This window comes from Peromyscus californicus, unplaced genomic scaffold (assembly GCF_007827085.1).
Source record: "Peromyscus californicus insignis strain IS unplaced genomic scaffold, ASM782708v3 Scaffold_4__1_contigs__length_199733344, whole genome shotgun sequence".
Taxonomy (NCBI): Eukaryota; Metazoa; Chordata; class Mammalia; order Rodentia; family Cricetidae; genus Peromyscus; species Peromyscus californicus.
The window spans coordinates 40,705,895-40,730,987 of record NW_026294562.1 but is presented as its reverse complement, the minus strand read 5'-3'; the positions used below and the strand labels follow the sequence as shown (position 1 = coordinate 40,730,987).

General features: G+C 39.0%; 1 protein-coding gene across 1 annotated transcript in view; it reads left to right on the top strand.

The window, feature by feature from the left end:
• Nucleotides 1–24,500, top strand: part of Abhd17b (abhydrolase domain containing 17B, depalmitoylase) — a 34,831-nt gene extending 10,331 nt beyond the window's left edge. Inside the window, exons 2-4 of the mRNA XM_052761194.1 lie at nucleotides 16,977–17,446; nucleotides 20,580–20,759; nucleotides 22,969–24,500. Coding sequence (XP_052617154.1) covers nucleotides 16,980–17,446; nucleotides 20,580–20,759; nucleotides 22,969–23,188 — 867 coding nt within the window. The 5' untranslated portion in view covers nucleotides 16,977–16,979 and the 3' untranslated portion in view covers nucleotides 23,189–24,500. The remainder of the gene's footprint in view (nucleotides 1–16,976; nucleotides 17,447–20,579; nucleotides 20,760–22,968) is intronic.
• The last annotated feature ends 593 nt before the right edge of the window (nucleotides 24,501–25,093 follow it).

Here is a 25,093-nt window from a genome sequence, read left to right as displayed (position 1 = left end):
GGTAACCATGCCCCTAATCCCAGCACTGAAAAGGCTTAGGTCAAAGATCATGATCTTGAGGCCAGTCTGGGCCACATTAGCAAGACTCTGTCTTTGACCAAATAAGTAAATAAATTATATTCGTATTAAATTTATTTGGCATATCTAATTTGTCTGTAACTCTGTTTTGCCAAAGAATGGTGAAAACTTTATCACAAACTAGCACTATCTTCAAACCACCACTGCCTAGAAATAATTACAAAATAGCAACTCTGTATGCAAAAGCACATTACAGTTTCCAAACAAAATCCATTATGACTGAAGATTTGACTGTGTTCATAAAAACTGTTATATTTCTGTGGTTTTATTTATTTATTGGGGGGATGCATGGAGCTGGACTCAGAGATTTGCCTACCTCTGTCTCTTGAGTGCTGGAATTAAAGTTTTGTGCCACATCTAACTCTGTTGTTAATTCTGTTCATCGTTAAACAGCCAAAAATATTTTATAGTGACAAACTGAAGTGCCTGAAAAATAACAACTCTTAACTGTTTCTTCTCATTCCATCTTCAGGGAAGAACTTGGATTCTTGACGAGACATTTTTTAGTTAGGCTACTACAATTGAGGTCTCCAGTAGCTAAAGCTGAGCATCTTGAGTAAATGACCAGGGAAGACACTTCCAAAGTTACATGTACAGCTGTTGTGATGTTTGGGGCATCAGTTAATACTGCATCAACTAAGGGACATGTGCTATCCCTAGGGTTGCAGGAACAAACTATTCAGTTTTTAAATGGCCCCGAGCCATTTAAAAATGAATGCTTCAGGGAGATCAGTCTTGCCTGTAAGCACACATTTCAAAGTTATTACATCATCTCAAAAACTCTTAAGCATACAGGAATGTGTAATTTTTGCCAATTCAAAGCTTTAAATCTCTTCAAAGACTAAGCTGACCAAGATGGCAACACACACACGCACACGCACACGCACACACACACACACACACACACACACACACACACACACACGCACGCACGCACGCGCGCACCGGGTTGAGGCATGTCCTTTCTTGGAAGGATGCGATTCGTCTGGGATTTTTTTTTTTTTTAATGTAGCCCAAAATGACCTGAAACTCAAGATCCACATGTTTCTGTTTCCCAAGTGGTAAATTACAGGCATTGAACACTATATTTAGAACCCTCAACCCTTGACTCTTTCCCACCATCTGAATGACATTTTTTATTATTATTTTTATCTGTGTATGTATATGATATTGGGGAGTGGGTACCATAGCATGCTTCTTGAGATCAGATGACAACTTTGTGGAGATGATTCTCTCCTTCCACCTTTATGAGTTCCAGGCATTGAACTCTGGTCATCAAGCTTGTACAGCAAACCCTTTATCCACTGAGCTATCTTGTTGCCCACCCTCCCCCTTCCAGATAGCACATTGTAATTTAAAGATTCATTTTTTATTATTTTTATAAATGTGAGGAGGATATGTGCATCTGAGTGTCAGGTGCCCACGAAGGCCAGACATGTCAATTCTCCCTGGAGCTGAAGTTACAGGCAGTTGTGAACCATCCAGTGTGGATCTGGGGACTAGAACTCAGGTCCTCTTGTAAGTGCATTATATACTCTTAAACTATTGAGCCATCTCTCCAGTCCCTCATTCCTATGACACTTTTTTGATATGTTTTGTTATATTTTAAATTGTGTTTTTATATGCTAGTATTTGTGAGTGTGTACATGTGAATGCAGGTGCCCATGGAAGTCAGAGACATTGCATCCCGTGAAACTGGAGTTGGGAGCCACCTGACCTGAATTCTGGGAACTCAACTCAGATCTTCTGCAAGAGCAGTACAAGTTCTTAACTATTAAGCCATCTCTCCAGCCCCTCAAATGAAATGTTTTAAAGACTTTGCAGCCTTATGAAGAATACATAGCATAGCTTGATGTATAAAATTATATAGTAAGTAATGTTAGAGCTATAATTGATGAGTTGGTATAGAATTGGTTTTTATATGCTATAGTTAATGGACTTAACCAGGTAATATATTGTAGCATGAATCTTAAAAGTTCTTATTAATAAAATCAAACCTGAGCCAGGTATTGGGGTGAACACTGGAAGATCAGAGAGACAGAACAAGCCACAGCTAACCTCACCTGGCCAACTTCTCAGCTGATCTTGTTTCCTCAGGCTGGAAGCCTCTGTGTCCTCATATCCAAATGGCTCTCAGCTGAACTGTGCTGCTCAAAACCTAAAAGCTTAACCAGCCAAATGCTTAACCAGGCCAAATGCTTCTAGTTTCTAGTCCTCACGCCTTATATACTTTTCTGCTTTCTACCACCACTCCCTGGGATTAAAGGCTCGCTTTCTGGGATTAAAGGCGTGAGTCACCATGCTTGGCTGTATCCTTGAACACATGGATTTCTGCCTCTGGAATGCTAGGATTAAAGGCGTGTTCTACCACTGCCTATCCTAAGTATGTAGTGGCTTTTCTGTTCTCTGACCCCAGATAAGTTTATTAGGGTACACAATATTTTGGGGAACACAGTACCACCACAATATATGTCTCTGTTTAGCAATGTAATGCATTATCCTAATAGTAATTCTCACCTCAGTGGTCTGTTCACTTGATTGCCTTCTAGATTTTAAGCATTCAGAAAGTAGGTTTCTTGTAATACACAGAGTGAAATGTAGATAAAACAAAACACAGTGGTGCTAGTTTTCAGAAAAGATTTAAGCCACAAATATGTATATATTAGTGCTTAGAATGCCAATTCAGAAAAACAAAATAACCTCCTTCTTGAAAACCTGCTTGGCATTATCTCTACTTATAGTATGTGTAGTCTTTGTAATATGGTGACTGACTTCATGGAGTAAACACGATCTAGTAAAGACAATAGACACTGGCCTGGAGAGACAGCTCAGCCATTAAGAACACATAATACTCTTGCAGAGGACCAGAGTTTAGTTCTGAGCACCAACATCAAGTGGCTCACATCTGCCTGTAAGTCCAGGTCCGGGGGTTTGGATGCCTCTGGCCTCTGTGAATACATATACTCATGTACACATACCCATACACAAACACATAGTTAAAAATAACAAATTGCAAATATGCAGACATTAATGAAGCCCACATGTAAATGTGTGCCAGGGAGCAGCACAGTGTTCAGCTATAAAAGCGTATGTGAACCCTGTAAACTACAGCAGTGAGTTGAAAGCGCCAAGATTAATTGAGAAGTGATCTAAGCCCAATTCATACAAGACCTTTGAGAACCTGTAGAGAGTTCAGTTTTATTTGAAGTATAGAAGGAAGCTATCAAGGTGGGTTTTTGGTTTTTTTGTTTTGTTTTGTTTTTGAGACAGGGTTTCTCTGTAGCCCTGGCTGTCTTAGAACTTTCTCAGTAGACCAGGCTGGCCTCAAATTCAAAAGATCTGTAAAGGCCCACTCAAGGTGTTTTTAAAGCACAGAGTTCATTACTTTTAAGAAAGTATAGGTTCAGATTCAGAGGACTTGTGAGTAGAAGGAATTCACATTTACTTTCCAAAAGGTTTTCATTTGTTATTTATATTTTAAGTTGTTCTGTAGCTAGAGTTTTCCTGCCTGGCCCACAGTTAGGACAAATCTCTATCACCCGCCAGTCCCACAGCCACTCAGACCCGACCAAGTAAACACAGAGACTTATATTGGTTACAAACTGTATGGCCGTGGCAGGCTTCTTGCCAACTGTTCTTACAGCTTAAATTAATCCATTTCCATTAATCTATACCTTGCCACATGGCTCGTGGCTTACCAGCATCTTCACATGCTGTTTGTCTTCGTGGCGACTGGCAGTGTCTCTCTGACTCAGCCTTCCACTTCCCAGCTTTATTCTCCTCCTTGTCCCGCCTATACTTCCTGCCTAGCCAATGGCCAATCAGTGTTTTATTTATTGACTAATTAGCAACACATTTGCCATACAGAACATCCCACAGCATTGTTCCTTTTTTTACTTAATAAGCTTTTTGTCAAAACCAGGAACTGTTGCAGAAGAGTAGAAAAGCTAATAAGCAGTGCAAATCGTATCTTTCCTTAATGGCTATACCCTCCTTAACAATTACAGCTTCTCTTCGAGCACATGCCTTGGCTGTAACATTAAGATTGCCAGTGTTTGTTTCCTCTTCAAAATAAACATGCAACTTGTTAATATTAGGCTGTCTTGAAATTTCCCTGAGCTACTAGTCCATAGCCCCAGGCAAGTTCTTAGGACATGTAACGACGTATTTTGCTAAACTATCACAGAATGTCTCTAGTCCAATTGCCAGTATTGTTCCCTTTGAAAACCTTTTGAGCTAGGCCTCCATAGTCTGTGTAACTCTTAACCACCACTGTCTTCTGAGCTTCTACTATGGTAACCCATTAGGCTCTTCTTGTAGCATTTAACCACTTTTCTTGTCTGAAGTTCCAAATTCTGTCACAACTGTAACCCACTCCCTGGTACCAACTTCTGTTTCAGTTACTTTTTTATTGCTGTGATAAGACACATAACTAACTCTTAACAGAAGATTTATTTGAGCTGACAGGTTCCAGTGGGTTAGAACCCGTGGTGGTGGAGTAAAGGCATAGCCCCAGGAAGCGGCTCACATCTTGAATCACAAACACAAAGCAGAAAGAGCAAATTCAAAATAGCTCAAGTCTTTAAGCTCCCATAGCCTACCTGCAGTGGCACACATCTTCTGACAAGACCACGCCTCCTAAACCTCCCCAAATTGTGCCACCAACTGAGAACCAAGCATTTAAATCCCCAAGACTAATGGGAACATTTCATTCAAATCACCCCACTCTTTCCTTGTTGCCATACTTGGCCAACAGTTTAGAACACTTTGTTGACCTCTATCAGCTCTGGCTAAAATACTTTCCAGAACTTCGCTAGTAGTCATTTCTAAAAGAAAAACTAATATATTTGCTGTGTTCTCACTTCTTTTAAAGGGAGACTGTAAAACAAACTCAAATTTAAGTCTTGAAATTTTATGGTGTGAAGTTATTTTACATTTAGCATTACATGAGTCTCTATATGTTAGTTATTGCTGTACTTAAATCTCGAAGTAATACCATATTTAAATATTGAACTAATTCTGGCTAGGCAAAATGTGCCCACTAGCACAATGGTGACAAGTCTGTGGTGGGGGTAACCAAATCCTTTCTAATTTGGTTTGAGGTGTGCTCCACCTCAAATTTTTATCTGATACTGTAAAGCTCATGGCTGGAGAGATCATTCATGGCCCTACGGGGCAAACTACTACTTCTGCTTTTTTAATTGAACATATTGTACCTACCTAAATGTCTTCAAAATATTTATATTTGTGCCCATGGATTAGTTAGTGGAGCTGCCAACTTTTGTCAGAGATGCTTCCTTGTTGGTTTGTTTGTGAAAACAGAGTGTCAATATGTAGGACTGACTGTCTTGGAACTCATTAAGTAGACCAGACTAGCCTCAAACTCACAGAGATCCACCTGGCATGAGATTTTTCATTTTTCTACTATCAGCAGTAACTACACAAACTCATACTGGTCAAAGTGATGAAAATAATTGACTGTTGAATGCTCGGCCTTAAGTGGGACATCTATATAACCTCTTCCACAGCTAGGGAGTGTTATGAAATACTTATCCCCCAGGCTTGACATGGCTATTTGACAAAAAGAAAAGAAAAATCAGTGGAGTGGAGGTTCTCCACATTTGTTTTTACAAAAGGCAGAAGCCTCTTGAGAATAAGATTCAATGAATGATATATGTACAATATATTTACTCATTTGGATGGGACATGAGCCTTAGACATATGAGTACTGGTCTAGTCAGTCTTTAAGGAGTTACAACTTCTTGAAGTCTAGATCTAAGAATACCTCCCTGATAGCAGCCTGTGAAACCCGTAAGTATACTGTTGAAGTTGTGGGTAGATAAAGGCTAAAACTTGTAAGCAGTAGCTTGTAATCATGGAACTGATGTCTACCCAGAGAGCCCTGCACTCACAAAAGATAGTAAAGGGAGGAACATAAATACATGTTGCTCCTAAGCCTCTCCCACAGCTCCAGGCTAGATTTCCTGTGTGGCATGTATGCGGTTATCTACTTACTCTCGTTAATGGTAGCTTTTGGACAGTGATGTTTCACTCTCACTCTGAATATGCCTCTTGCATCAGCATTAGTTCTATTAAACTTCCCAGTGCTCAGGAATAAGCCTGCCCATGGCTTATAATGTTTTAAAAGAAGTTATTTACTGATGTAAAGTGTAACATTAATCATTAAAAAGAAAGGACCATTTTCAGGTACAAAGCATACCGGTCCCCTGGTGGATCCAAAGATTTTTCAGCTTGGTGACTAATCTTTCATCTAACCAATGTACAGTAGATAGCCAGTTTGTCTGGCTCTGGGTCTAGTGCCTTCTTGTAGCAGGAATCTTAGAGAGTCTTATTAATAAAATCAAACCCGGGGCCAGTTATTGGGGTGAAATGCTGGATGGTCAGAGAGACAGAACAAGCCACAGCTAACCTCACCTCGCCAACTTCCCAAGCTGGTCTTGTTTCCTCAGACTGGAAGCCTCTGTGTCCTCATATCCGAATGGCTCTCAGCTGAACTGTGCTGCTAGACGCCTGAAAGCTTACCCAGCCAAATGCTTCTAGTTTCTGGTCCTCACGCCTTATATACCTTTCTGCTTTCTACCACCACTCCCTGGGATTAAAGGCGTGTGTCAACATGCCTGGCCATTTCCCGTGTGGCCTTGAACTCACAGAGATCCAGAGGGATTTCTACCTCTGGAGTGCTAGGATTAAAGGTGTGAGTGCCATCATTTTCTAGCCTTTGTTTCTAGTAGCTGTTCTGTCTCTGATCCCAGATAAGTTTATTAGGGTGTACAATATTTTGGGGAATACAATACCACCACACCTTCTGTTACTTACTGTCTTGTCTAGGTGTAAAGTCAGCGCAGAGTAGATGGTGTGTGTGCTTTGAGCATGGATCTGAGGTTGATTTAAAATGTCAAGCCCCAAAACTGAAGGTCTTGTCTTGGTAGAAGACAGTGGGACTGCTAGAAAGCAGCTGAGCAGCGACTAGGAATGTTAAACTAGAACAAGAGGGTTCAAAAGAAAGTAAAATGGAGAGGCCTGAGAGAAGGCCGTGAGATGGGGGCCAGGTTCAAGGGCCGGAAGCTGGGTCAGCTTCAAAGGTGGTTTCTGTGCCACTGTCTCTCACTCCCCATACTCTCCTAAGCATGTCCAAGCAGTCTTCCAGTCTTTTGTGGAAACAAAGTCATTTGGTTGATGGCACTTCAGTCGCCACTCCTCACTGCCGCAGTGTAATTTACATTTCAGATACTTGTTAGACCTTGCTTAGTTCTCAGGCCAGCTTTGCAAGTCAGTAGTTTCCATTATATACATTATTCAAGGCTTACGTATCTACATGTGTCCTCTGGACGTTGAAAGTGAATGTTAAATTTCAAAACTTGAGTACATATCAAACATTGTGCAATTAATATTCAGTACTTTGTGTCTCTTAAACAGCTTCCTTTTGTGATTAGCCATTTCTCTGACTTCATTCTCTAACATTTCAATAGTGACAAAGGGTTTTTGTTGTTTTTAAGATAGGATGTACTTATACAGTTCAACCTAGTCTTAAACTTGGAATCCTCTTGGCTCGGCCTTCCCACTGCTGGGATTATGGGTGTATATCATTACATGGTTACTACAAAAGTTAAAAGAGGGAAAAACAGCAAGACATGGCCCTTAAACTGTAGGCGAATATGAAAATAATCTTTAAGTATTAGTCATAAGAAACTGATTTTTCTTTAGTATGGGAACTCCCCAACTAAGCTGTATTAGTTTAATATAACCTTAATAGAAAATGTAATGAGAGAGATAAGGACACACTTGAAGTCATTCTCAACCATGTATATAAGTACAAAAATCTTGGGCAAATATTAGCAAAGCAAGTCTAGCAGTGTGTAAATGTTATTATGCATATTATTACCAAAACAACTATTTCAAGAATAGAAAGTTGGTTTTCTATCATTTACCCCATTAAAACTCTTTGGAAACTAAAAAAGAAAAGACACTTCCTTAATTTCTTTTTTTTTTATTTCATTTTATGTGTATGCATATTTTGTCTACATATATGACTATGTACCACGTGTGTGCTTGGTGTCGGTGGAGGCCAGAAAAGGGTATCAGATCCCATGGAACTGGGAATTGAACCCAGCTCCCCTGGAAGAACATCCTGTACTCTCAACCTCTGAGCCATCTCTCCAGCTCCCAAATTCCTTTAATTATAAAGGATATTCATTTTAAAATCCTATGGGAAAAATCATCCTTGAAAAGATCACTGTCCATTAGATATTGTGGTCCATGCTTGTAATCCCCACATTTGCCAGGTGGCAACCAACCTGAACTACAAAGCAAGACTGTGTCTCAAAGGGAAAGACAAAGCTACGTCTGTTTTACACTTAAAACCAGGAGCTTGGACTGGGCATTGGTGGTGCACATCTTTAATCCCAGCACTCAGGAGGCAGAAGTAGGCAGATCTCAGTGAATTCTAGGCCAGCCTGGTCTACAGAGTGAGTGAGTTCCAAGACAGCCAGAACTATTACACAGAGAAATCCTGTCTCAAAAAAACAACAAAAAAAAAAAGACAGAAAACCACAGGAGCGTGTTTGGCAGTGCTCGAGATCAGGACCTCTGGTGAAGTAAGAAAATGTAATAAGCAAGTGCTTTGCCACTGAGCTGCAGCCCTAGCCCTTGCTCTGTCTCAGGTACGTTTTATGAAACGGAAGTTGAACAGTATGAATTATGTGACTTGCTAGGATCTGGACACATTTGAAGACCGCCCTCTTTTTAAAAAGTCATCCTCAGAATCCTCAGGAAAGAAGAGCAATAGACCTGTGCAGTGTAAGCACCAAGGCCAGAATTGACTTATTGTTTTGCCATTGTGTTCCAGTGCCACGCTTCCTTTACCACACTCGAATGTCTAGTCCTACCATCTTTTTATAGCCCAGAATTCCAGAATGGCGTGTGTGTGTGTGTGTGTGTGTGTGTGTGTGTGTGTGTGTGTGTGTGTGTCTGTCTGTGTGTATCTGTGTGTATCTGTGTGTCTGTATACGTACCTATCATGCCTGCACTCTATGTTCATACATAGGAACCTGGATTCATTTCCCACCCATATGGCAGGTCCTGTTCCAGGGTATCAGCACAGTGGTTTGGAAAACAGCTCTGGGAAATGACAGGCTCTGTTATCCTACCAGTGACACCTCTGTCTTCTCTGCACCTCATTACCTACCTCATCACTACTACAGAAAGTTATAATTCATTACGTTGTTAAATATAAATCAGTGTCCTTGTAGGCTGGTGAAGTGCTTCTCCTACAAGCATGAGAACCTGTGTCCGATTGCTAGTACCTCCCCAAGTCCCAGGCTTAGTGTCCAGCATTGTGAAAGATGGAGATAGATCCCTGGAGTTCACTGGCCTACTCATGGTGAAGTGAGAAACTCTGCCTCAAAAAATACAGTGGATGGATGGAGAAATGACTCAGCGCGTAAGAGCAATTGTTGCTCTCATCAGAGGACCCGGGTTTGGTTCCCAGCACCACTTGATAAATTGCTGTCACTTTGTCCATTCCAGTGTTCCCCTCTTGTTAACAAATATCCATTCTGTTTGTCCACTACTGGAGTAGGTAGACTCAAAAATACTTTTTTTCTGGTGTCTTCAGCTGCCCATTCAAATCATCAAGCTTTAGTATTTTTGTGAGTATGATAGGAGGTGCATTGAACATGTAGGTGCATGCCAGGGGTCGGTCGGTCGGTCGGTCTGTCTGTCTATCTATCTATCTATCTTTCTTTGACAGGATCTCAGATTTGGCCCTGGCAGTTCTGGCCAGCAAACCCCAGGGATCCTCCTCTCCTCCTCCCCAGCCCCAGGGGATTACAAGGACATGCCACACTACCACATCCACATTTTTACATGACTTCTGACTCAAGAAGGAATTAAGGTCATGGCAAGTACCAACTCCCCAGCCCCAGGCATCAGTTTTTATCACCAAAGTGTCCGTGTGTTCTGGAGTTTAGCTTGGTGGTAGACACTTAACATGCACCTGAAGAGAATATTAAGATCAAAACTAATGGCGGGCAGGCATAGCATGGGTTAAGGCAGGCTAACTTGGCTGCGTTGTTCAACTCTGTATTTTATTTTATTTTGTTTGAGATGGGGTCTCACTATGTAGCTCTGTCTCTTCTGGAACTCTGTAGACTAGGCTGGTCTTGAACTCAGATCTGTCTTAAGATAGCTAAGGATGTGTATTTCAAAGTGTATGCCTATACAAAGGGAAATAAGGATGGAGACTGATGTGCGTTATAGAAAGCAGGACAGTGCCAGGGAGGAGGAAATTTTATACCTCTTGAAAAGATAAGATCACTTCTGTGTTAAATAGATTGTCTTAGTTAAGGTTTCTATTGCTCTATAAAACACCATGACAATAAGCAACTTAGGAAGGACAAGGTTTATTTCATCTTAAAAGTCCATCATCCAGGGAGGTCAGGGCAGGAGCCTAGAGGCAGGAACTGAGAGGAATGCTCCTTACTGGCTTGCCCCTCATGGCTTGCTCATTTTCTTTTTTAATTGTATCTTAAGGACAGACATATATGTGTAAGTTTATGTTAATGACATAAGCAGTTCTTAGTTCCTTATTTTTTGTTCACCTAATACTCAACTGTCACTTATTAGGCCTTTGACCATTCTGAATCTGTGTATTAACTGCAGAAAGTAACTTCTGGCCAAAATGAAGAGCAGCACTAATTTATGAGTAGTAGCCAGAAGAAGGAAGTTTTCAAGCCACTTGTACTTGATTTCTTTATGTCCTACAACAAAAGTATGTTGCATCTTCAACAGTGGAGTATCACAACTTAGTTATGGTGGACAACAAAGAGCAGTGTTATTTTCAGGTCCTCTGAGGCCTCAGTGACCAATAACTCATATGAAGGTATCCCATGCCTGGCACTGAGATTTTCATTTAATAACCATGCTTTTTGGAGGAAGCATTGTCCAGCTATACAGGGTTCCTATGTTCAAACTCGTTTTGATTGTATTTTTTTAATTAGCTTACAAGTAAGGTAGTGTGTTTCCAGGATACGATTTCATGCATCTTTAGTTTTGGTTAACCTTTTCTTCACCCTGTTCTCTCCCCTGTCCCTTCACCACCCCTGCTTAAACTTTTAACCCTAAATTAAACCCCCTCCCGTACTTGCATATAACATATGCATTCTGTCCCCTTGCCAACACATGCATTCTGTTCCCTTGCCCGTCAAGGCTTCATCTTCCCCACAATAGGCCCTTTCTAGCTTCTTGACCTCTATAGACACTCCAAATTAACACACAAATAAAAATTTCAAAGCTAGGAGCCACATGAGAGAGAATGTGTAACATTTGTCTTGCTAGGCCTTGGTTGCTTCGCTTAATATGATGTCCTCCAGCTGTATCCAAATTCCTGAAGATTTTGTAATTTCATTTTTCTTTAGAGCTGATTAGAATTCCATTGTGTATATATACATTGGGCATTTCATTGCCCATTCGTTAACTGATGGACTTTTAGACTAGTTCCATTTCCTAGTTATTGTAAATAGAGTGACAGTAAACATGGATGTGCAAAGAAGATGAGTCCTTTGGTTCGATGCCCAGGAGAGGTATAAATTGACTTACTGTATTTAACTTCTGGAAAGCATCCCCATGGATTTCAATAGGGGCTAGACCAGTTTACATTTTGTGTATAAACGTTTGTTTCCCTTTCCCCACCTCCTAACCAGCATCCGCTGTCACTTGTTTTCTTAATATCCATTCTGACTAGGGTAAGATGTAATCCTAAGGTAATTTTAATTTCATTTCCCTCAGAGCTAATGATGTTGACATTTTTAAAATATATATAACCATTTCTCTTTCGCTCTTTCCTTTTTTCAAAAACTGTTCATTTCTGTGTTCAAGATACCAATCCTCTATTGGGACTGTAATGCCAAGGGTGTTCTCCCATTCCCTGTAGGATGTGTCTTCACTTTGTTCGGTTTCCTTTCCTCTACAAAAGCTTTAATTTCATGAGAAATACCCATTTGTTGGGATTGGCCTTATTTCATGAGAAGCCAAAATCCTTACCATTACCTGTATCTTGAAGTACACTTTCTACTTTAGTAGGTTTGAGTTTAAAGGCTTGTATTGAGGCCCTTGTTCAATTTTAATTTTGTTCAGAGTGACAAGGATTTAGTTTTATTCTTCTACATGTGGATATCCAGTTTTTCTAGCACTGTTTGCTAAAGATTTCATATTTTCTTTATTGTTTATTTTTTGGCATCTTTGTGAAAAAATCAGGTGACTGTAGTTAACAACTGACCTTATATCTGAATCCTCTATTCTAGTCCATTGATTTACATGTCTGTCTTGTGCCAGGACTGTGTATTTTTATTAGTGTGAGTCTGTAGTATAACTTGAAATCAAAGTATGGTGATAATCCAGCACTGCTCTTCTTGTTCAGGATTGCTTTAATTATCCAAAATACCATGTGCTACTTTGTGAGTCTTAAAATTGTTTTGTTTTTCTCGTTCCATAAAGAGTGTCACTGGAATTTAGATTGGGATTGCATTCAGTGTATAATTTGCTTTTGGTAAGATAGCCATCGTCACAATATTGATTAGCTCAATCCATGAGCATGGGAGGTCTTTTCATCTTCTGGTGTCTTCCTCAATTTATCTTTTAAGTATTTTTAAGTTTTCATCCTAGCGGTCCTTCATATCTGTGGTATAGTCCAAGGGTTTCGTGGGGGGTTGTTTATTAATTGGGGTGTGTTCTTGTTTGTTTGTTTGGTATTTGATAATGGGATTGTTTCCCTGATTTTTTTTTCAGCCTTTTTGTCATTAGTATGTGGGAAGACTGTAGGTTTTTATGTATTAATTTTATATTCTGCCACTTTGCTGAAAGTGTTCTACCAGCTCTAAAAATTTGCTGGTGGAGTCTTTAGGATCTCATGTATAGAATGTCATCCACAAATACAGACACTTTGACTTTTCCCTTTCCTATTTGACTTTTTCCTTTCCTATTTGTATCCTTTTTATTTGCTTCTCTTGTCTTATTGCTCTGGCTGTTAACTTCCAGTACTGTATTAGATAAATAGACACTTAACTTGTTCCTGATTTTAGTGGAAGTACTTTATCGTTTTCCCCATGTAATATAATATTGGCTGTACATTTGTCAAACTTAGCCTTTATGATTTTGAGATATGTTTCTATTCTGAATTTTTCAGGACTTTTAACATGAACAGATTTTGAATTTTGTCAAAAGCCTTTTCTGAATTTATTGATACTGATATAAAAACGGAATTTCTGTTGTTGAGTCTGTCCACTCATATAAAATAAAATTTATTGATTTGTATATATTGAGTCATCTCTGGAATAAAATTCCTCAAACTTGATCATGGTCAGTGATCTATACTATGTGTTCTTTTGGTTTTTCAAGACACGGTTTCTCTGTAGCTTTGGAGCCTGCTCTGGAACTTCCTCTACAGGCCAAGCTGGCCTCGAACTCACAGAGATCAGCCTGTCTATCTTTCATCAGTGAAATTGGTCTGTAATTTTTCCCTCCATCTTTTCTAATTTTGGTATCAGGCCTTATACTAGCTTTGTAAAAATAGTTTGATAATTTTCATTCCTTTTCTGTTTTATGGAATAGCTTGAGAAATATTGAGCATTAGTTTTAATTCTTTGAAGGTCTGATAAAATTTCACCAGTGACATCTGGGCCTGGACTTTTTTTAGTTGGAAGAGTTTTAATAGCTATTTCAATCTTAGTGCTTGTTATAGATCTGTTTAATTTTATCTCATCTTGGTTTAATTTTGGAAAGTCATGTTTATCTAGAAATGCATTCATTTTTTTTCCAATTTAGTGGAATATATGTTTTCAAGGTGCACCCTGCTGTGGGATGGTCTGTATGTCAAATGTACCCCATGTTGGGCGCCAGATATTGGTGAAATTATTAAGGCCACTCCACGTAGTTAAAGGGAGATTTATTTAATGGCATAACTTACAAATTAAGGGATAGGTAGGTCGCGGAGTCTGGGGAAGGTGTATCACAGTCCAGCGGTGTTCTCTGGAGCTCTGCTCGGTCCACCTCCACTATCCAGGGTCCCGCAACTGAGAGAGCGCCCGCCTATCCAGATCTCGGGTCCCCAGGCACCTCCCTTGGCCCCGCCTTGTAGGCGTGACAGTTGCCGAAGTCTCAATGGGGGTTGGAACTTCCAGATCAAAGCTGGAATGGCTACCCACTACAGCACCCTATTGTAATGGCTCTCTTTTCATCTCTAATTTTATTTTATTACTTTTATTTGTGTATGTGTGTGTGTGTGTTGTGCATGTGTATGTGAGTGTGCATATGTTCATATCAGTGGGGAAGCCAGATATAGACGGATGGGCCACCAGCCCCCAAATCATGGCACAGAGACTTATTAATATGAAACCTATAGCTTAGGTTTATCCCACTAGCTCTTTACTTTAAATTAACCCATTTATATTAATCTACATTTTGCCTCGTGGCTTTTTACCTCTCTTCCACCTTGTACCTCCTGTTTTCTCTCCTTGTACCTCATGTGTCCTCTGGCATCTCTCTGGTGCCTAGATTTATCTCTTCGTCCTCTCTTAGTGCCTGGAAGTCCTACCTAACCTCTTTATGCCTAACTAAAGGCCATTCAGCACTTTAGCCTTATTGGCAAAGACACATCTTTACAGTGTACAAAAAGATGATTCCACACCGACAGCCAGAGGTTTCGGATCCCCTCAAGCTGGATTTACAGGAGGTTGTGAGCCAACCAATGTGGGTGCTGAGAATCAAACCCAGGTCCTCTGCAAGAGCAGCAAGTGCTCTTTACTGCCAAGCCATCTCTCCAGATGTTTTTCAAGTTTAGTGTTGTTTTGTTTGTTTGTTTGTTTTATTGGTGTTTTGCCTGTATGTATATCTGTGTTCAACATGTTGGATCCTGAAGTTACAGACAGTTGTGAACTGCCATTGTGGGTGCTAGGGATTGAACCCAGATCCTCTAGAAGAATAGGAAGTGCCCTTAACTGCCAAGCCATCTCTCCAGCCTCTCACCTCTAATTGTATTAATTTGGGTTCCTAGTCTGTTGACTAAGTGTTTGTCAATCTTGTTAATCTTTTTAAAAGAACCAAACCTTATGATTTTAAATTCCTTATTCTTGAGAATTTCATATATGTGTACAATGAAATGTGATCCTATCTAGCCCCATTTCCCTCTTCCAGAATGCCCTCTCTGAACTTCATGTCCTTTTTTTTTTTTCTTTTTTCTTTTTTGTTTTTCTTTCCTGAAGATCCACTGGTCATGGGAAACCTATCAGTGACTATATCCTGAATAAAGAGTAATTCTCCCTCCGTCAGCAACTATCCACTGCCAATAGCTTCTCACTGTGGGCAGGGAGTGGGGCTGGAGATCCTCTACCCCATGTGTCTTAGGGTTTCTGTTGCTGTGAAGAAACACTGTGATCACAGCAACTCTTCAGGGGAAAACATTTAATTGGGGTGGTTTACAGTTCAGAGGTTTAGTCCATTATCATTTTGGTGGGACGTGGCAGCATGTAGGCAGACATGCTGTTGGAGAAGTAGCTGAGAGTCCTACATCTTGCAGGCAACAGAAAGTGGTCTGAGACACTGGGTGGTATCTTGAGCATATATGAGACCTCAAAGCCCACCTCCACAGTGACATATTCCTGCAGCAAGACCATACCTACTCCTACAAAGCCACACCTCCTAATAGTGTCATTCCCTTTGGGGGCCATTTTCTTTCAAACCGCCACACCATGCATGCTGGGATCTTTGCTGACTTGGTCTTGTGTAGGCCTTGTACAAGTAACTGCAGCTGCTGTGAGTTCATGATTTAACAGCCATATCTTGTCCAGAAGACAGGATTTCCCAGCATTCCTCTCTATATTCCATCCCTTAAATTCTTTCTGCTTCCTCTTCTTCTGTGTGTCCTGAGCTTCCAGCTTCTTTGGCCTTCTTATTCAATCATAATCAACCATAGGCAGATTGTATAACTGTTTGTGCCTCAATTGCAAAGTGGGTTGGATCATAGTCTCTATGTCAAAGCACTTTTGAAAATGCTTAAATGAGTTAGTGTCTGTGGGGAAAGTTGTTTATAAAAATCCCTGGCAGTGAGTAAAGTGAGTAGGTTCAGTTGATACTGCGTGCTCTTCTAAGAATTAGCTTTGGCTCTCTGTTGCTCTTGTTCTTTATTTCAGTAGTATCTGCATTAATGTTTTCTTTTTTCTCTGTGCTTATTTGTCATTATGATTTGAATTCTCTTGAATTTTTGTGAGTCATAAATTATAAACTGCAATAATAGGTTTGTAATGTGAAAGGATTATATCACTTGGTTAAACAGCTTCAAGGACTCAAAACCCTGTTTCAGTGTGAATGTAGCAGTGACTAGTGTCTTACCTGGCTCACTTGTACAAATTTCTTTTCTCAAATTTATATACAAGGTTGTTTTTGAGTATCGAGATGTAAACATAAATACATACACACACACACACACATTGCTGACCAATAGTGTCTCCAAATGCTCTTGTTTATTTACCTTCCTGTGGGATTCTGAGAGTTTTCATCAACTTACACAGAAATTACCAACTAACCTAAACACACCTCGTATCTTATTTGTAGATAAACTTAAATGTTTTTGTTAAGTAGGATAATCACTACTTTGAGAAATATATAGTATTTAAGTCTGTCTATTTCCAGGAATGTTTGCCTCCCTCCAGGATTTAAAGTATTTTCAGAACAATGTCAGCAAATCTATTTGGGAGGGTTCTTGATTACAGTTAATAGACATTGACTACCAATAATACTTATTGATGTCTTTGTTTTAACCTGTTGTATGAGAGTACAGAGTCCATATTGAGTTATTAAAATATTTGTTGTCTCCTTTTCTTTTTCAGAAGATGAATAATCTTTCATTTAGCGAGCTATGTTGCCTATTCTGCTGTCCACCTTGTCCAGGGAAAATTGCTTCAAAATTAGCATTTTTGCCACCTGATCCAACTTATACTCTGATGTGTGATGAAAGTGGAAGCCGCTGGACTTTACACCTGTCAGAACGAGCGGACTGGCAATACTCTTCCAGAGAAAAAGATGCTATTGAGTGTTTCATGACAAGAACCAGTAAAGGCAATAGAATTGCTTGTATGTTTGTGCGTTGTTCACCCAATGCTAAATATACCTTACTCTTCTCACATGGAAATGCTGTTGATCTTGGTCAGATGAGCAGCTTTTACATAGGTCTGGGGTCCCGGATTAATTGTAATATATTCTCATATGATTACTCTGGATACGGTGCTAGTTCCGGAAAGCCAACAGAGAAGAACCTATATGCAGATGTTGAAGCTGCCTGGCTGGCTCTTCGGACAAGGTAATCGTTATGGGGATCACTTTTTACACTTATGGTGGTTAAGTTATACTGTAGAACAGCAGAATGAAAAGCATTCTAATATGTATATATATAAACATATTAATATATATATGTATATATATACATATTAAACTAAGTATTAAGCAGATGGAAATTTTGTATAATAGCCAAAGCAGTCTTTAAAAATAGCTCAGATTTATATGTATATGTCAGTGCCAATGTGAATGTATGTTGTGTTTTGTTTGTTTTATTTTGTTTCTGTTTTTTAAGACAGGGTTTCTCTGTGTAGCCCTGGCTATCCTAGAAGTCATTACGTAGATCAGACTGGCCTTGAACTCAGAGATCCACCTGCCTCTGCCTCCCCCAGGGCTGGGATTAAAGGTGTGCAGTACTATGCCTAGCTTAATCTTTTTAATATATCCAATTTCCAGTATTAATGAAGAACAGGAACTGAATAAACCCTTAAATAATTCCACAGACGGGCCAGGCGGTGGTGGTGCATGCCTTTAATCCCAGCACTCGGGAGGCAGAGGCAGCCAGATCTCTGTGAGTTCGAGGCCAGCCTGGTCTACAGAGTGAGATCCAGGAAAGGTGCAAAGCTATACAGGAAAACCCTGTCTCGAAAAAGTCAAATAATTCCACAGACTAAACAATATTAAAAGGGTTTTTATGTTTTCTCTCATGTTAAACCATGTCTTAGTTTGGGTTTCTATTGCTCTGTATAAACCCCATGACCACAGCAACTCTTATAAAGAAAAACATTTAATTGGGGCAGGCTTATAGTTCAGAGGTTTAGTCCATTATCGTCATGGCAAGGCAGCATGCAGGCAGACATGGTGCTAGAGAAGGAGCTGAGAGTTCTACATCTTGATCCGTAGGCAACAGGAAGTGAACTGCCCCATTGGGTGTGGTTTGAGCATATATGAGACCTCAAAGCCTGCCTCTATAGTGACACACTTTCTCCAACAAGGCTAGACCTCCTAATAGTGCCGCTCCCTATAGGCCAAGCATTCAAACACGTGAGTCTTTGGGGGCCATACCTATTCAAACCACCACAAACTGTAAATACAGTGCAATTGCTAGTGATGTAAGTAGTCTTGGGAAATTAATACGCTTCTAAACCTGTTTCCTCATCTATTTAATGAAGAGGTTATGGTAAATGGCATCCAAGATCCTGTCCAATTCTAGAAATTTATCCTCAAATTAGAATATGAATGCCTTGAATTTCTTTTAAAACTCTGCAAGTTTAACATGTCTTTAGTATATCCTTAAAGTAGTTCAATGCATGTGTGTTAAAATATTTTTATTGTGTTTTTATACAGTTTTATTTAAGTAAACAAAAGAAAGGAAATACAATATAAACTTATTGTTTAAATGATCTTTTTAAGAAAATTGAGAATCTCTAATAATAGTAGATTCTGACTGATGGATGAACAGGGACAAAAGTGAGTGTGGTAGTCTATGCAGTCCTCTCCCACAATCCTGTCTGTGTGCTTTCATGGAAAGACTAAGGGATTGGAAGTCAGTTTATCTGTGTTCTGCATAATAGGTTTACTATCAACTTAACTGTGATTTTGAATAGCTGGTCATTAAGCAGCTTAAGTAGATTGAATAGTGTCTAAAGTTCTTTTTAACTCATTATTCTCAGATTATTATTGCTTAACTAGAACCTCTTGAGTCTTGCTCCTCTTGAGTTTTGATACTACTGACTTTAGCCCCAAACCTCCAGTTACTACATGCAGTGCTGTTAAGCAGCTGACAGCAGTAGTATGGTCTCAAGAGTTATGCTGATGCTGCAAATGCTCATCCTCCCAGCTTCTTGGCTACTGAGAGCTTTTCTGAGTTAAGTAGCATGTCCAGTCAGTTAGGAATAGGTGGAACCCACCTCTGGTTGTACCCTGTATACTTGTGGAGGACGGATTGAAGAAGCTTTGGGGAGGTATGTCATTGTCTGGATAGTAAAAATGGTCTTGAGTACCTGGAAGAGGACATAGGAAGATTTGCCTTGTTCCTGGTGAATGGTCACATTCTCAAAACTCTCCCTAAGCTCTCCAAAAGATTAGACACTGCTGTCCAGATTACTCTTAACTGCCAGAAATAACCACTCAGCCTTCTAAGTGGAAAAGCATACCAAAAGTCTCTGTAACCTTTAGCTGTTACATTCATTAGCTCCTGTGACACCTCACCTACATCTGAAGTAGTTTACAGTTGGAACATTTACACTGTAAACAAGTAACACTTCCTGGAGCATCTTAGGAGTCAGTGAGTTCACATACCTAAGGGTGTAGTGCTGTCAAAGAAGATAAAGTGATACTCTTAAGGTTTTTAGCATGAATTCTATTCCTGCTTAACTAAACAATGCCATTTGGAACTCTAAGTCATTTGATTATATTTGTTAGTTTTAGTCCATCTCTGAATAACCATAGGGCGATTTCAATAACTACTGTAATTTGATCTTGACTAAAAGTGTTAAGTTCTGTATTCTTTCCATAACATAACTTTATGCAGCATCTCATCACTATGGCCAGTTTAGAAAAAATCATACAACCTACTCTTGATGTACAGAGCAATCAAGAACATCTGTTTTTATGAATAGAAAATAATACCTCACACTAAATAACACTAAATATTAATCATTAGTCCATTGAAATAAATATAAATGGTACTATATAGTCCAAGCTTGAAATTTCTAAAACACAATGAATGTCTTAAATTTTTTTCATAGAGTTGAAGTTTTAAAAGACCTTAGAAATTACTTTGCTAAAAGATTAGAATTGACCATGAAATAATTCAGAGTAAAGAGCTTATTGTAACATTAAAAAGGATGGCTAAGAAATTTAATTTTTTTTTTTTTTTTGTTTTTGTTTTTGTTTTTTCAAGACAGGGTTTCTCTGTAGCTTTGGATCCTGTTCTGGAACTCACTTGGTAGCCCAGGCTGGCCTCGAACTCACAGAGATCTGCCTGCCTCTGCCACCCGAGTGCTGGAATTAAATTGTGCGCCACCACCGCCGGGCTTAAATTTTTAAATATACATTGGCATTGTCTTATTGTGAGACATTCTATAGCAAATTTTTAGAATAATGGAGTATTTCCTTCCAGTCACCTATATCTTTTGAACTTGTGAATTTCTTAGATACGGCATTCGTCCTGAAAATGTGATTATATATGGCCAAAGCATAGGGACGGTACCATCTGTGGATCTTGCTGCTCGGTATGAGAGTGCTGCTGTTATTCTCCATTCTCCTTTGACCTCAGGAATGCGAGTGGCTTTCCCTGATACCAAGAAGACCTACTGTTTTGATGCATTCCCAAAGTAAGTTCAATATTCAAAATCATTTCTTCCAAGAACCAGTAAGATATACCATTGAACTTCTACTTCATGTAATTGATCACATAGGAATTGTGGGAAACTAGCTTGAAGAGAGTGTTAGCTCATGACTGATAAAAAACAAATGCTGAAATGTTTGAGTGTGAAATGGCCTTAGATCCTAAACCTGAGGAGGAAGGAGTGCTAGAAACAAGAGAACAGATTTGAATATAAATTAACAGTCAGAGCAGCAGGTTGGAGGTAGGATTCTACAAAGAACAACTTGACTAAGGCCCCAGGCTGTTGCCTTGAGGTGCTAAAACAATATGAAGTTTAGTGAGATGCACAGCATGAGGAAAGAAGAATGGGTGGAGAGAAGATGGGTAATGATCCGCAGTCAGTTGGATGTAACCTACAGAGAAGGTTGACTGTGAAGTGGCTCAGTACGTTTTGCTGACGTACATAGTACTGGATAGATTTGAAAGGAGGGCTGCTGCTTGCTTTCCAAGGCGACAAGTGCTTGCCACCTGCCTTCTTCGTACTTAAAAAAAAAAGTTAATGGCCTATTTTTCTCAAGGACAGAGCAGGCAAGAAGGCAAAAGCAAAAGCTGGCAGTTTTCATTCGGTCTTCTTTCCCCTGTTGGCAAGAATACAAAGGATATTTTTGTGAATGGAAGGCCAGAAGCCAAGTTATCACTTGGTTCTTTAGCAGAAGAACAAAAGTTATTTCAAAAGCAGTATTTATTCAGTGTTGGGCTAGAGAGATGTTACAAACATAAGGACCTAAGATCAATCCCTAGAACCCATTTTTAATTAAGAAAAAAACAAAAAAAAGTAGTGGTACTCACACTTAAATACTTCAGTATCAGAACTGGTGAGGGGTCAGAAATAGAAACTGGTAGATCCCTGGGGCTCCCTGGCCACTGAACATAGTCTGTTTAGCTGAGTGATGGGAATTACAGAGTTGGTTGGGGTGATGCATAACTCACTCATTCTATCTTTCTTATGATTGACATACCTAGACATTTCCCAGAAATAAGCTAGGTGAAAAAGAAAATACACTATTTTAATCTTGAATTCCTCTGTGGTGAACATTTCTGTATTGTTTACTAGGAAATAGAGCCTTGAGAGGGCAGAGATTACTTAGCAGTTTCACTGAGTAATAAGATATTTCATCTTATTTTATAGTTAAAGTGTTCTCTTTAGGGTGGGGGGTGCAGGAAACATGTTTGTAAGATTTCCTCTGCATAGTTTCTCCTCCCAAGTTTCTGAAAATTCTGAATTTCTGTTTGTTTTGGTCTCTATCATACATTTGAAGTGTTCTCTTCAGTATCTCATCATTCTTGGCTGTCTATTCTTATGTAAGAGAGGAAAACCAAAGAGCTACTCTGGTACACTATGCAAAGAAAACTGGAACCTCTGCCTTGGATGAGGAAGCCTGCCAGCCAGCATTCTCAGAAGCAAACAGGCCCCACAGAGCCAGCCTTTTGTGTGTGTGTGTGACTATGGTACCTCTCCCCTAAACTGGAGTCCTGCATCTACAGACTTTCCAAAGTTAAAGGAAGAAAGTTACTCAGCTTTTCCAAGAAGTCTGGGAAAGAGGGACTTGATTGTATTTTAAACAGACTTTGAAGGATTCCTTCATGTTTCAGTCCCCCTCCCTCATCTCCATGGCAATGCCTTGGCCTTCTGGCCAACTTGCTTCTTCACTTTGCCTTCTGTTTACTTTACATTATGTTTTTACTTACCTTTTAAATCAGTTATTTCATACATTCATTTGCTTTTCAGCTTTGAATTTTTTATGTTAATATTCTCCCTGTTTTTTAGTTTATAACCTTAAACCAGAACAAAAACCAAACCATTTTGCTTGAATTTTAGTGACTGATAGAATAAAATGAGTGCAGCAGGGAATAAAATGAGTGCGGTCAGGTGTCATCCTTGGTTTGTGCTTCTCGAAGCCTAGGGGAAACTCAGCACTGTAGAAAAGTGTTTCAGGGTAAGGGTGACAGTGAGTGACTCAAGCAGAGGAGCTGTGCAAAGGTGACTTCCTCCACCCGTAAGAGTTCACAGAAATCCTACTCAGACCTAAGTGACTACCATTAAAGCTGATTTGTACACCTCTAATGTTTGAACTTTCTCTTCTAACACAGGAAACTTTTGTTTCCTTTTTATATAGTTCATTGATTTTTTTCTTCCTTTCTCTTTTTCTCTCCAGTATTGACAAAATCTCTAAGATAACCTCTCCAGTATTAATAATTCATGGGACTGAAGATGAAGTTATTGACTTTTCGCATGGCCTCGCATTATTTGAGCGTTGCCAAAGACCTGTGGAGCCTCTGTGGGTTGAAGGGGCAGGACACAATGACGTGGAGCTTTACGGACAATACCTTGAGAGGTTAAAACAGTTTGTGTCACAGGAACTGGTAAATTTGTAAACTACTCTGTAAATTTGCATACTGGGTTTTCTTTTCTTGTTGAACTGCACCCCTTGGTAAAGAACATAAAACCTGAAAGTTGTGTTTACAAATCATGTATGTTGCCTTCATAACTGTACAGGTAATGATTTGTTAACAAACTTAATGAAGGTTTTAATTACCAGAACTAGAAACTGGAAATAGCAGTATCATGCAGTCAGGCTGTGTAATTTATATTTTTTCTGTGAATTTTTTTTAAACATCAAGATGAGTACTGTATGAAAATTTAATTCTATAAAATCAAATGCTGTAAAAGTATTGCCAAATGCTTTTGCATATCAAAAGCAAATTTATAAATATTTTTAAACATCTCAATGTACTAAATATCCTGATATACAAATATAATATTCTTTCAAAAAGCTGTATATCTAAAGCAATTCAAGTACTCAGAATAAACTGTAAAAAACAAAACTGTATGAAGACACCCAAGTTAACTAGAGTTGACCTATACTCTGTTGTACAGGGATAGAGGCTTAAATGGTTATTTTATTGTCAAAATACATTGAGTTTTCTGTATTCTCCGATTATAGTACATTATCCTAAAAAACAATGAAGTCTTAATTTTTATGCCGTCTGTTAACTTACCAGCTATTCATCGTGTAAATGAGAAGTCCTGATGGCGCTGAATTTTAACTAGTTCTGATTTATGTTTGGTACTGTGAGACAACTACTTAAGATTTTCATTCAGTTATTTAAGACATTTAGGGCTTCAAGAATGATTTTGTATGCAATGTTGTTTTCAATTTTGACTAATATTAGAATTGTGGTAGTCTTCCTTATATGAATACTTGAAACTCCATTAGTCGTTCTTCAAGACTACAGACAGACTCGCTATTTGGTCCCTTTCCACCTTGGCTGTTTTTAAGAGTAGGGCCTGTTCTTTTGGATTACTATCTGAAAATGTCATGGGTTTACTCCTTAATACAGGGGATAAGAAAACATGTCATACATTTTATATTAACCAGTATAGTAAAAAATAAATAAATAAATAAAGCTCACACACAAAAACTAAGTTGCCTTTCCTTGAATGAATCTTGCCTGAATAAATGAAAGTAAAATAAAAATTAAACTAATGGTATGTAGTCTAATTTGTAATGAATGAGAATTGAAATAATACACACTGTGGATATGTTTTTAAGGCCTTATGTAGTTTTCATTGTTGCTTGTTCTGTGGTTATGTCTAAGACTATAGTATATGATTCTTCAAAGTATATCAAGTATTGTGAATGCTTTGGTTCAGATATGTCAAATTAACAGTAAAACAACAAATGTATCACTCGGCTGTGCTTGTTTGCCTTCTTCTGAACTCCTTATCCCCATGTTAAAAGAGTAACAATCAAACCTTTATGGGACATTTCTAAAGTTTTCTATATTTATAAAAAATTGTAGTAACATACTAATTGTCCATTTAAGAAGGTTAGTCTGGTATTCCCACAAATTGAATGGCTGGACTGATCAGGTAAACCTTTGATTTTCCACCACCCTCCTGGTCTCTAACAATAATAATACTATTTTATCTATTTTTTATTTTATTTTATTTTTGAGACAGGGTATCACTATGTAACTGGCTGTCCTGGAATTCTTATGTAGACCTAGCTGGCCTCAAACTCAGAGATGCACCTGCCTCTGCAACTCTCCCAAGTGCTGGGACTAAAAGTGTACATTGCCATGCTTGGCTCCAGTATTCTACTTTCAGGTTAGTTTTTTTAGCATCTGTATAGAAAAGGAAAATCCCATGCTTATCATTCTGTATCTGGCTTATTTACTTAACATAATGTTCTTTAATTCCATCCATTTTACTGCATATGGCAGGATTTTATTCCTTATGGTTAAGTAATACTCTGTTGTGGGTGTGTGACACATTTT